At 43.1% G+C, this 13,161-nt stretch overlaps 1 protein-coding gene across 2 annotated transcripts in view; it reads right to left on the bottom strand.

Annotated features, from left to right (window-relative positions):
• The window catches only part of AOAH (acyloxyacyl hydrolase), an 82,736-nt gene extending 71,163 nt beyond the window's left edge, over positions 1-11,573 (bottom strand). Inside the window, exons 1-2 of one of the 2 annotated variants that reach the window (XM_086741661.1) lie at positions 11,546-11,573; positions 10,113-10,267 (exon numbers count right to left, since the gene is read on the bottom strand). In XM_086741661.1, the coding sequence (XP_086597787.1) occupies positions 10,113-10,267; positions 11,546-11,571 (181 nt within the window). In that variant the 5' untranslated portion in view covers positions 11,572-11,573. Of the gene's footprint in view, positions 1-10,112; positions 10,268-10,696; positions 10,822-11,545 lie in introns of those variants that run through there. The other variant, XM_086741660.1, reaches the window with a different exon arrangement.
• Positions 11,574-13,161: the final 1,588 nt, after the last annotated feature.

Here is a 13,161-nt window from a genome sequence, read left to right as displayed (position 1 = left end):
TTAATGCAGTACCTTGGGCTACTAGATTCTGTGTGAATATAAATAACAATAATAATAGCCTGACTGCTTAGGAAAAACCCACAAAGCTGAACTTCCAAGTGTTTGCTCTCATAAACTAGTCTTTACTATTACCAAGAGGATGCTACTGATTACGCTATTATACCCTCCCCGCCTTGGGCACTCGCAGATTACACCTCAGTTATTCAAATGCTCCTCTGTAAATGCACTTATTCAAGATGAAACACTATGCTTCTCAGGACAAGTTGGTAAAGAAAATCTTGACTGATTTACAAAGGAGTCTGCGGGCGTCCAGTTGGGACATCCTCAGCCTCAGATGCTGTGGCTGAAGTCTGCAGGCCTCAATTTGGGAAGTCTTCCTGCCCTTCAATGGGAAAGGTGTTCCATGGGAATGCATGCCACCAACACGTGCCATCAGCTGATCTGCTCTCTGTTTCCCTCCTCTACTTGGGCTTTTATCAGGTGCTCTTGGTCCACCTCTCCTTACTCCTTGTGGTCTGCTGGCACCTCTTATTGCCCTGCCCCAGGTGATGCCCACTTCCGTTCAGGCTCTGCTGGCCTCAAAGTTCTTCATTTAGATCAATGAGGTCAGGGGCAGCTTTTGGGCTGAAGATTGTAAATTACTCTGGAAGAGTGTTGAACCGTGGGAGGAGGGAAGAGGGATATTTAAGGGGACTCAGTGTAGTCCAGGGAGTCTAACCCACCCAGGTTCCTTGTTTTTTTTGGATGAAGATGTGCTCAGTAACTAATTCAGATTTATCTTCTAGGAGAAACTTACCTCCTGTGCTGGGCAATAGGTAAAACTTTAAGAGGTCAGTGTCTAAGACAGCTCAGACTATACTTGCTCCCACTATAAACCTACTCTCCTTTTTAATCGTATATATAATCTTCCTCTGGATTTAGTAGCAGTAAAATAATTCATTGTTGGCTGCAGCATGAGAAGCCATTACCCTCTAACGAAATCAACAGAAGTCTCCCTGCACACCAAATATCATCAGAAATGCTAACCAGTTATCCTAGCCTTTAATGGGTCTTGATTCTGCTGGCTAAAAATGGAAAATAATTAGTTAGCTAAAAAGGACAGTGGGAAATCAGCTGTCTTCGACTGTAGAATTCTCACTTCTTTAATTGCTTATGATGTATGTGAGAATATAAACTTTTTAATACTCTGGCATCAGTAGAAAAGCACTTCCAGATCTGGACAGTCATTAGCAACCATTGCTTGCTTTTAATTTAGTGATGTTTAGATGGGATTTATTTCTCATCATGAGCTGGGCACATACAAGGCAACGCAGATAGGCTTCATAATTAAAGGTTAAAAAAAGCTCTAAAATTTTAATAGTTGCACATTATTTTTTTAGAAACAAGTTTCAAGAAATTGACTCTGCTGTCACACTTCAATAATAGGTTTCAATGCCTTGACAGGCTGAAGGATACTTTCTCTGGAAGAAATTCATTGGTATTGTAATGCCTACCAGCCATTAGAAACTAGACTCTGGTATTAATAAAGTGCCTGTCTCTTCTAGTGATAGTTTGTCCCATATGCTATTAATTTCTGAGGAGATAAGAGAAAACCATAACCATTTTGCTCAGCAGCAGTAATCTGAAAACTCACATGTCAGGAAGTAGTTCTCTCCATGTATTTGAAAATAACGTGTAATAATAAAATGACATTTCCAATAAGCTCGGAAAAAAAATCATACCCCAATAATAAAATCAGAGCTAGAAAAATTAATTTCTTAGCCGTGAAGCCTCTGGCAGTTTGAGCAGACTATTTAACTTAATCCACTTCTGCTGCACACGTTTGAAAGGCTCTATAATTAGAATTATACCCAGGGATGTCAAGAAGTGTCTGGATAGTGAAAGTTGCCTCTCTAAGTTTCAGATTTGTGGATATATTTGTCTGAGTAACACTTTGTTGAATGGGATTTCTGGCACCTGGCACATCCTCCTTTACCATCATTTGCTCACATTCTTGGGTGCTAGAGGTCTTTCTCATCCCTTCAGCCATATCGCTGTTCCCCAGATGTAATTAAACATACCTCCTGAAGTGCAAGGAGGAAATAAGCTAAAAAGAAGTGGTCTTGCACACAAATAACTCTCCGCAAACCCTGCTCGATCCTGGTGGGGCAGAAGCGAGAGCCTCACTTGGTGAAGCAGCAGACCTCTGCCTCAAATATCTGTCTGCCGCAGCAAAGCCCTGTGAAAATGAACCCATCTACCACATTCCTGGATTTATATAGAAGATGAAGGTTTTCCCAAAACACAGTCTTTACTTCTTCCATTAATAGATAATCGTAGGCTCCCGTGCATCTCTTAAAGCCTGCGGATGAGGAGTCCCCAGAGCCTGTCTACAAAGTGTATCAGACAATACTGCGACTCCTCATGCAGGTGCTGGAGTGAAAACACCTCCTTCCAAATTAATCTAATCCAGTTCTACGTGGAAGAAGACATTCTTGCTTGAAATAAGACCATTCATATGGGGAACTAAGAAGAAATAAGGTTTTCTCCTCTGAGACGGGGACATGCACATGGGTATTCTAGGTGCAGGTAGACCATGGATATGCAATGTTACAATAAAGGAATGTTTTCTTTTTCACTATATATTCCTTTCCTAATACTTCCCAATACTTATCTTGCCTTCTTTCACAAAGAAATTTGCTGCCTTCTTGCCTTCTTATCAGCACTGAGCTGATACTTTTAAAGAACAGTGCTTTATAACCTCAAGATTTCATTCCAGCACAGAAATATTCAGCTCAAATGACATATCTGTCTATGTAAAGTTAGGGTAGTTATTTTCCGTATACAGGCAGGGGATTTGTTGCTTTGAAAGCTAATTGAGAAAGGGATCTGAGTGTCAAAGTCTTTTCACTAAGACTTTGTTTCCTATTCCATTACAGTGTTAACGTATTTCATACAGATACCGAAGTGATGGAATATAATAATAGGTATCCATATTCAAATATGTTGGCATATACAAGACATTTTCCCCCTAAATCTGCCAAGTGTCATAAAATATCCTGGAAATGCTAAATGGCACACTATTACCAAACCCATCACTAGGCATAGAATTACACATAGTATACTGTCTAAAGAAATTTAAAAAAAATTATCAGCATAGCAGTATTTTGAGTGCATTGTAGCTCTGTAACAAAACCAGCAAACCCTGGAATATCAATTATAATTTTTGTTGCTCATGCCTCTGCAGTTCAAGCAATAGCAGTGAGACACCTCAGACCCCCTAACTTCAGAGCTCTATTCGTCCAGTATTGTTTCCTTAAGATACCTGATGAGGACTCTGATACAGTTATGCTGGTACAGAAAATGCAGTTTCCATCTAGTGGAAGACTCTGGTATCCATACCTGCCAGCCAAATGTATCCCTAGTGTTTCCTACATCACACTTTAAAGAGCCCTATTTAATAAAATCTATAACCCCAAGCATTTCCAATGGAAATCCTTTCTGCATTAATTAATAGAAAAAAATACGTGTGTATGTGTGCCATTAACACATTTTTTCTTTTCCAAACCAGGAAAGTTATTAAAAATTTACTGAAGCCTGAACGATGGCAGGGGGAGTTAATGTAACTGGATAACTTCATCCTTGTCACAAAGGCTTGACCACTTAAACATTCTGAATGCACAGAACCTGTTTCAGATACATAGTTCCTAAAACCATGGAAAGTGATCGCCTTAAACATAAGCAGGTTTTTCTGAAGTTCTTTATAGTGCTAACATATGAAGAAGAGTGGGAGGCACACACCGTAAGGCATTCAGCACTCAAAGAGACAATTAATACTAAATAAATAAGATTATAAAAGAAAACTAACAGTAAGCATCAGTAATGTAAAACATACAAGACTAGACATGTGCAAATGCACATATAGAAATACATGTGTGTGCAAATGCACACACATATATGCATATATGTAGGTAAGCTAAGCATAGCTTTTTGTTGTGATCAATATATATATTTGCATTTTACAGCCATAAACTTTCAGTAAGACTTGGGGTGATCTTGCAAATGAAATTTTTACCATCCGTTGTTGAAAAATACGAATCTCTGTAGAATATATTCCCATTTTAAGAGTTGCTTTAGTATCTCTACCGCACTACTCACATGCCTGTGGTTTTTCTGTCCAAAGTATAATCACAGGGAAAAATGTTATGGTCAAATTTGGTCATTATTACTGATCATCAGGCCAAATTTCACCACTGAGTAAACTGAGCAATATCGGTGAAGTGAAGAGAGGTGCTGCGGCTTGGCACCGGTTTAGCTGTAATCAAAGTCGATCCCAGCCTTTCAGAATAAAACACATTGATACCGGGCATGGCCTTTTTACAGAACTCATTGAGCTGTAAATTATACGTTCTGTCATGGTGCCTCCCCAGACAATATGTGCACAGCCACTTTGTCTGAGCGCAGTTATTAAAAGCTTCCAGCTCCATTTGGCATGTTCCATTGTGTGAAGTTATTGGGAACTCCAAACGCCACTGGTCCTGCTGCCACTCCGCGGGGCATATTTCATCCCCGCACTCATGCACAGCTAGACAGAGGCAAAATGTTGAGGACATTGACTATCACACAAATCAACACACATAGAGGTCTGTGTTTTACGCTGCTGGGAAGCTTGGAAACATCCATTCTTTAATGCAATCGCAGCTGAAAATATGTTTCAAAACCATGCTGCTTCATATGCTAGGAATTACATGCTCATGGGTGAATGAAAGAGATGACCCTCAAAGGTTGCTGAGAATGGCATTATATCGAGCACAAAGATGGGGAAATTTGCTTCCCTGGCCGCTGACCCACAGCATCTCTGCTCGCTAGCGAGGAAGATGGAAAGCGCTGCTGTCCAGCTGTATTGAGCACTCCCTGACTAATTGCCTCATTCCAAAAAGGGCAGTCAAAGTTAATCGCCAAAAGAGCAGGTCAGCCTGCTGCTAGGGAGAAAATAAATAAACTCTGCTATTTGCAAATGGTTCTCGTGGTGACAGTGCAGAACTCCTGAAAACTGGCCTGGAAAAAGTCATCTTACACAAGGCTCTGCCCTAGCAGCTGATCTATGGCATCTATGCTGCTCTGAAAGGGGAGGGTAGACACAGATCTGTTAAGATCTCTAGTGAGATCTTCTACAGCCTTCTCAGGAACTGATGACATTGTTTACTTATCACCACTATTAGAAAATTCTCTTCCTAACCTGAATGTCCCCATTGGTATCCATTTTTGTTATTTCTTGCCATAGCTGTTATGAACAGGAGAATGGATCACCCCTTCAATGTTTTTGAGGACAGATATGATGTCTTTTCTCAAGTTTTTATCTCTAGACTAACTCTAATTTGTTCAGTCTTTCTTTATAGCTTGTGTTTGTTTTTCTCTGAAACCTTCTGTCACTCTGCATCATTCCTGATGCACAGCCCCAAAAGGGAAGGCAGAAATTCCTTTGAGGCTTTGTCAACGCTGAGAAAGGTAGCGGGTTACTTCACATGTCTTGCAAGCTAACTGCTGTTCACACGTCTCAGTGTATGCAGTGTGCACGTTCTTCATGACAGCATGCCATCATTGTGCCACTACAAGCCCAGATGATCTTCCCTAGGGAAGCTACCCAGCTGGTTGTTCCTCATGAGTTATGTATGTCATTGACTATATCTGCTGAAGTGTCTTCAACATATCCATGCTGAATTGATCTCTTGAGGGGGGGCACGTACTCCAAGTTTTCGAGATTGTTTTGTATTTAAACCTGATTGTACTTGCAAACCTTTTCAGCTTTATATGAGCTGCTAATTTAATAGCACACTATTTCATTACCCTGTGTAATTAAAATATGGAATGATGCTGTGTTCAAAACAGAGGTCCAAGAAAGATCTAATTTTGTACACCATTTCACTTAGAGATTGAGCCACTCATAATTACTCTCTGAACGAGGCCACTCACCGGTTTTGTCCTGCCCTGTAGAAGCTTAATCAATGTCACATATCTCTCAGACATTAGATTAGTGCTTAGATGGTGCCAAAAGCCTTACTAAAGTCAAGCTGTAACATCTACTTCTTCTTCCATGTCTACATGCCATCAGTAAATAAAATTAGATTGATCTGACACTGTTTCTCCTTGATAAATCCAGTTAGGCTCTTACTCATGTTTACTTTTGAAAGGTGCTTTTATAAAGTTTTTTTTTAACTATTGCAGGATTTTTCTAGGAATTGTTCTTCACCATGCGTCTCCCCTGCTTTAGGCATCCTCCAGGATAGTTTCTGCATTTCCTGAGATTGCTTCAGATACCTCTGGATGAAGTCACCTATGCTAGAGGATAGGACAATTTGCAAGACCCTTTAAGAGGGTAATTTGGGGTGGTGGGAGGTGTGGAAGAAAAAAAAAATTAATCAGAAACAGCAGAAAAATAAAGAACATAATCTTACGTATGATGAAACATTAACACCAGTGTCAACAGTTACCAGTGTTACTGTACTGTCTTATGTACTTTAACATCAACTTAAATAAAACTTTGCTTGCCCACTGAGATGGGCAGTGTTTTCCTCATTTAATAGATGGGGAAAGTCAAAGACCTGAGTCTCTGACAGGCTCCTTCATACTTAATTTTTAAGAGAAATACAGACAGCATCTTGTGCTTAGGATGCTCTGCTGAAATTGTCAGGCTGCACCTAGCAAAAGGGTTCTACGTCTCAGCCTGAATAAATCCCATGGCCATACTGCCATTCAGTAACAAAGCCAGAAATTAAAAGCAAACCTAGCATCCAGCTCCCAAACCAGCACACAGAGCAAAAACTCACCATCTTTATATGAGGAAAACCAGCTTCATGGGCCTTTGCATATAGGAAAACTTACTAAAGCCCTTTTACCTACCATAAGGAAAAAGCAGAAGCATATGTCAAATACAGAGCACGCGAGAGGTCCAGAGGAAGGGCCTGAGCTGATGTCATGGTACACAAAAATGGGGGTATCTTTCCAGCTTAGGGAAGTAGGAAACACTGATGAAGAAAAGAGACTGTAAGACATTGGGAAAATTGTTTTAGTGATAGGGCCAACGGAAGACCATGTATCTATTTAAGAGCAGGTTGGGGATGGTTAGGAACTGCTCAGGTATATTCCATCTGATCTTGTGGCTGGGAGGATTATCACCAGGTCCTTTCCCCCTCTTTTCCATAATTCTAAAAGGCAGCAGTATTGCATTCTTTTTTAGGTGGGAACATTTTCCCGATGCTTTATTTTTATACCAAGTCAATTATGAAAAGACTTTCTCTGAATGAAGCAGCCACATTTTTCAAGAAAATGCAAAAAAAAATGATGTGATTTTTTTCTATAGTTACTGAAGCTGATTAAAACTTTTGTCTAAATGTTTTCTAACACAATTAAGTCTGCAGTAAAAAAAGTCACCTTCTTTTTTTCAGACAAGTAACAATCTGAAAGTAGAAATGTTTTGGCCAATATCCCCCTATGAGTTTTCTGAATCATTCAGCCTGCTGTGGCCCCTCACAGAATGCATGTTCTCCTCTCCTCCAGCCCTGTTGCATATGGGATATAGATGCCCACCCAAAATGCATTTCCCAGGATGTGCTAAGAGCAGACGAGTCCCTTGAAGGATTGAGCCACTTTCCCAGTACGATCAGAATATACTGGGGGAAATGGCGCCTACCCAGGGAGCACTGCTAGCAGGCTTTCAGTGGAGAGGCTTAATGGAAAATATTTTCTTGGCTTTGTTACTGAAATAGCATCCATTTTCTAGCCGGCTTTGGCTGCTAACATAGCAATCTCTATCATCCGGGTGGTGCACACACAGGAGCGATCAGAAATGACTGTTCAATGTGCAGCCACCTCATTTCCCTCAGAAAAGAGAGGCAAATAACTTTGAAAGATTAGACACCTGACCACACATTTAACTTGCATGAAAACATCCATTTCTTCAAGAAAAATCTCCTATACTTTTGGCAGCCGGCATTTCTCCCATTAAAAATCCTGCCTTGATCTATAAGGCCAGGAAGACACAGAGGAATTTCTCATGCCTCTCTCCCAGTGCCTTCCCAGATGGCAAACAGAGCTAGCAGGGCCTGGGGTCAAGCTGCTGAGAGGAAATCACAATCTTCCTCCTACAGATGAAGCAGATCTCAGCTTAATTTCTGCTCCTAAGAGGGCAGAGGTCACTGAATTGGCTGCAAGAATGGACGTTACCCCAATCCACGCCACGACAAGTGCGATCATCAGCTCCTCTCTGCTTTCCCTTTCCCACTTGTGAAAGCGAAGAGACACAGATGGCTTGTCAGTGTTTTCAAGAGTTAGTGGAGAGAGCAGCTCACCAGTGAAACCCCAGAGGCGGCCATCTGGGCTAGCAGGCCTGCCTGCGTGCAGTCACCAGTCCTCCCTGCCAGGCCCGGCCCGGCCAGGTTTAACGCTCTGCACACTTCATTTTTAGCTTGTGGTTTACAGAGGTGTGGACAGTCTGTTTTGGTCCTGAGTCGAGCTCATGTGGATGCTTTTAGCTGAAGGGATGCCTCAGAGAGAGCAATTGGTGTGGGAGGCAGGTGTTTTGGTGTCTCCCCTCTGAATGAACATGCTGATGCTTGGTGGTCCCAGCCATGGGGCTGATGCAGCTTTCCTCCCTTTGGGAGGAAGAAAAAGCACAATTTATCTTGTGCAAGGCAACTTCAGTGCAATGCGCAGTCACTTTAGGAATTTAGAGCCTTGCTGGGTCGATGGGATAAAAAGGGCAGACAACGCGCACATCTGACATTTAAAAACACCAGTGTAAATATCTACAGATTAGCACGCTCACCGCCTTACCGCCTTTCCTCTGCCATCAAAACCATGGCTGCCTAAAGACCTCGCCATTAAAAACTACCACTTCCCTTTCGCTCTGGCAGCTGCTCAGTCACTGCTTGTGTGGCTGCTGGCCCAAACAAGGTCGTTCCCCGACAGCCATTTCTCCTTTTCACCACTTGCTCTCATTTTCTGACTGGTGGCTGAGCCCTGACAGGGGCTGCGCAAGGCTCCCTGCCCCGACTTTTTTCCACTTTCGGTTCGCTCTGCCTTGCCAGCACCGAAATCTGCAGAGTCACTGTAGATGGCTCAGAAGTGAGGCAAAAAACTGTTTTTAACAAGCTTTGGATTATTATTTCTAACTGTATTCCTTGAGCCACAGTGAAAATAATTTTGGGCTGAAAGGAAATATTTCCTTCTGAAGGATGGAGAACTGTGACGGGGTTTATGTTTACAGCACAAAAGTGCCCTGAAAAGCTAAAAGAAGATAAAATAAAACTTTTGATCATAATGCATAAGACATATCCATCATTTAACATCTGCTAACATGAGAAATACAAGCTACCATCTCTCTCTAGGTATACAGAGTCTCAGGCCAAGGGCATTTCTGGTGCAGAGATACCCACAGTTCACCTTGACTTTGGTGCTACTGGTTTTGCCTTGGGAACCACTTAGGCAGCTGAGGCTACAGGATACCCTCAGCTATAGCTGCTGTGGAGATCACCGCAGTCACACGAGAGAGGATTGCCAAAACTCACTCATCCCACTTTAGTACTGGAGATGCAGACGCGTGCTCGCAAAAAGGAAAGGAAATGAGACAAAACAGTCCTTGCAACTCGGCTATCCAGAGATGACCATCCAGACCACAAAGCTCTCTGGCCCAAGGATGGACCAACTATTCTTAAGAGTTTTCCAGGCAATTAAATCAATGAGGAGAGCCTGCATGAGTCTGAGGAAACCGTGGTTTCCTGCAGTAAAGCAAAACACATCATGAATCCTAACAAATACTAGGACCTCGTAACACCTTGTTTCCAGGTCCCAGACTCACAAATGTTAAAGGTAGCTTTCTAGATGCCATTCCCTGCTGAACAAAAACATGAACTTTGGGAAGCAGCTGCTCAAAAACAAAATCATAAAATAACTCCAGGCCCCATGCTGGCCTTGCAAAATCTTCAGTGATTATTTCACCAAAGACTGTGAGTATTTTGCAGTATAGCTGTTGAAACAGATAAAGGAGTGATTTATGGTGTGCATAGCAATTCTCAGCTCACCGGTGGAGTAACAAATGAACTAGTCCAGCAGGCAAACAAAACCTGAATACCTACCAACGCAGGTGTGTCCTTTGTACAGCCCGAAAGGGAGCTCAGAGGGTGGTGAGTGGTTTCCATCAGGGAGAGGGGAGGAAGAGGCAGCCATCAGCAGAAGTATGAGCCAGAGGATGCAGAATAACTTAAGGAATGTTTGCCTAGACCCCCTCATCCTAAGGAACGGAAAAAAGGAAGAAATCAGGTGGGAAGGGCGCACGTGGACCTGCATTCCCTTAATGCCTGGGGAGCATCCTGCATGCTTGTCTCATTAGCCGCTCAAAGAGCAAAGAGGCTCGTGCTCCTGTGTAGCTATGTGTAACGCAAGGGCTGCTTCCCAGGCAGGGACAAACATCTGCACCTTCACGAGATGCACGGAGGATCCCACGCTCGCACATGGCAGGTGGTGTCCTGGCCCCTGCCCTTCACGCACCCCTTAGCCCCTCTCAGGTCATTCGGGGCAGCTGTGCACCCACCCACCACAACCCAGCCAGTCCCATAAACGTGGGCACCCCGCGACCGGAGTGGGAAGATTCCGCCACAGCCCCGGGCTGCTCTCCACACCCCCTCGCGCCCCCGCTACCCCTTTTGCTTCTCTTCCCAACCTGCTGGCCTGGAAGGACCAAGAGAGTTGCATGAACAGCTCTGGCTCAGGGCTCCCGTGTCTCCTGCGGTAGCAGCGGATGACTAACGACCTTAAACCACAGTAGCTGCCGGAGCCACTCAGCATTAATAACGCAAGACACTCCCCTGAACAACTAGTGTTGCAAAAAGAAAAAGAAAAAACCAACCCCACAAACCCTTCCCTCCCCCCCCTTGCCTTGCCATCACTCCTCTGCCCTCCTCCACAGAGAAGAAAAAAATATATATCTCTGGCTGCTTCTGTAAGATTTTTGACCAGGGTTTCCGTTCGGGAAGACTGGGTGTGAAAAATAAAAGAAAGAGGCCACTCGGGCTGGAATCGTGGGGGGTGGGAGGGGTGGGGCCCCCACGCCGGGGTTTTGTCAGGACTTCAGTTCTGCCGGGGTCAAGGCAGGGGGACGGGAGGCAGCTGCCAGCGTAAGGGCAGCAGCGGGAGCTGAACCCCTGTTCTCATCAGCTTTGAGCACATTCCCTTGCAGCTCCCAGCTGCCTGCGAGGCTTGAAAAATTCTAATCCTTTCCTGCTTTTGTGGTCATGTTGGCTAAAGGTTTCCCTGCTTCTTTTTTGGTTTTTTATGCTCCTAGATAAAGCAGAAACGTGTTGTTCCCCAGCCTGAAGCAAAAGCAGGGAGTAAGACGTTTAAATGACGTCACTTCAGAGGTGGAACAAGCCCAAACAGCTAAATCCCAGACACTGTGAATGCATGGATGGCTATAAGGATACAATATCAGGCTGAGGCACCTGTGGGAGAGCCAAAGCTACATCCCACCTCTGCCTCTACCTTTTTGTATAACCCAGGGCAAGTCTCTTACCCCCACAGCAGGCCACGGGTGCTCATCTTTCCTTCCCACTTCTTGCCCCGCTCTTTCAGAAGTGGGCAGGCTGTCCTCAGGGGTTACTAAAGGGCAATGAGGAGCCCGTCACATTTTGGCATCCACGCGCTTCTCGGGAGTAATTAAAGGAGACTCGTAAATGATGTTGTAAAAGGAAAAATAGAGAATATGTTCAAATCAATGATTCCCTGCCAAATCTTCAGACATTCCTGCAGATCAACATGACTGCACAGGGATTAGGTCAGCTTTAGTATTTAATGTGGTTTTTTGCAAACCACTTCTTTTCTGTGGAAGCCTGACCCGTGACATTTTCAGACAGTCCCAGAAACTTTGCCTCAACTTTGATAAGTAGAATTTGCCTTGTGATAGTGATATTATAATTCAGATTATAATCTTAAAAAAAAGAAAGACTGTTAAAAGCTTCAATATGAATTTCCAAATATATATTTTTCTTCTAAAAAGAAAAAAAAGCATAAACTCAAAATAGATGTAATAGCTGCTGCCTCAGTTTTGCAGACTTCTTCCTGCTTATCTTTCTCCCTACAGTTAGAAATGCGAGTTTTCTTTTTTTTTTAATAGCAGATAAACAAAAATCATAGTGCAAAGTACCTTATCCATATTCCAATCCTACTGAAATCTGCAGGATGTTTTTCTTAACGCTTTAAAAACTTGCTATAAAAAGACACTGTGCTACAGTGACTGCAGCTCCATTAAACCCTTTTTAACACACATATCACTTGGTTCTCAATGACACTTTGAAGTCCTCTAAAACTCTGCGTATTGGCTTATGAGCTCTTGCTGCAAAAGCAGAGTGCTAATAATAGGCAAGAAAAATCTTCCTAGCAGAGAGGTCTTTGGAATGGTTTCCAGTTTATATCTATAACAAAATACAAACCTAAACAACAGCACTTATATTGTATATAGATGGATCCTAAGCTGCTCCCAGGCATGTAAACCTGCAAAGCATACAGCTCTAGCCCATAATCAGCTGTATTATTTTCCTTTATTTAAGGATGTGGAAAGAGTGGTGAGATAACCCAGAATTGTGTGTAACGCAGAGCTGGTTTTCACTATACCTTACGCATTAGCCGAGCTCTTAAACCAATCAAAGAAAAACCTCAAAGCTTTTAAAATATGCAGTCTGGTCAGACAAATGAAGGATTTGCAGGCATAAATTTAGAGGCCAGCTGGGAAGGTTCCCCCGCCCCTCCTTCCCGGTGTTACATCTTTCTCCTTCCCACTCAAATCCGATAGCAAGCCCTGCCTTTTGCCAAGTAGATTTTATATTACTTCCAAGTCTCTATGACACTAAGACCTCCAGCCGTCTTGGTACAGCAGTGAAGAGACATATGACTTTGTCTGTTTATCTTAATAAGTACATGAATGATGACAATAGGAGGTAAAAACCACATCAGATGTGTCCCAAACAAAGGGATTTTATCATAAATGCTTCCATTAGGCTTGTGTACAACATCTAAGCCAGAGAAGCAGACCTGGTACGAGGGTGGCTGAGGAGATGCTGCCTCTAAAGAGTGCGGCAGCAGGAGTGATAGGAGACCAGAGCTCTGCCCTCTGCGGAGCACCAAGGCACAGGG

Source organism: Chlamydotis macqueenii, chromosome 2 (assembly GCF_036417535.1).
Source record: "Chlamydotis macqueenii isolate bChlMac1 chromosome 2, bChlMac1.mat, whole genome shotgun sequence".
In the NCBI taxonomy this organism is placed as follows: Eukaryota; Metazoa; Chordata; class Aves; order Otidiformes; family Otididae; genus Chlamydotis; species Chlamydotis macqueenii.
The sequence above is the reverse complement of the archived record's forward strand: the minus strand, read 5'-3'. Positions and strand labels throughout refer to the sequence as shown.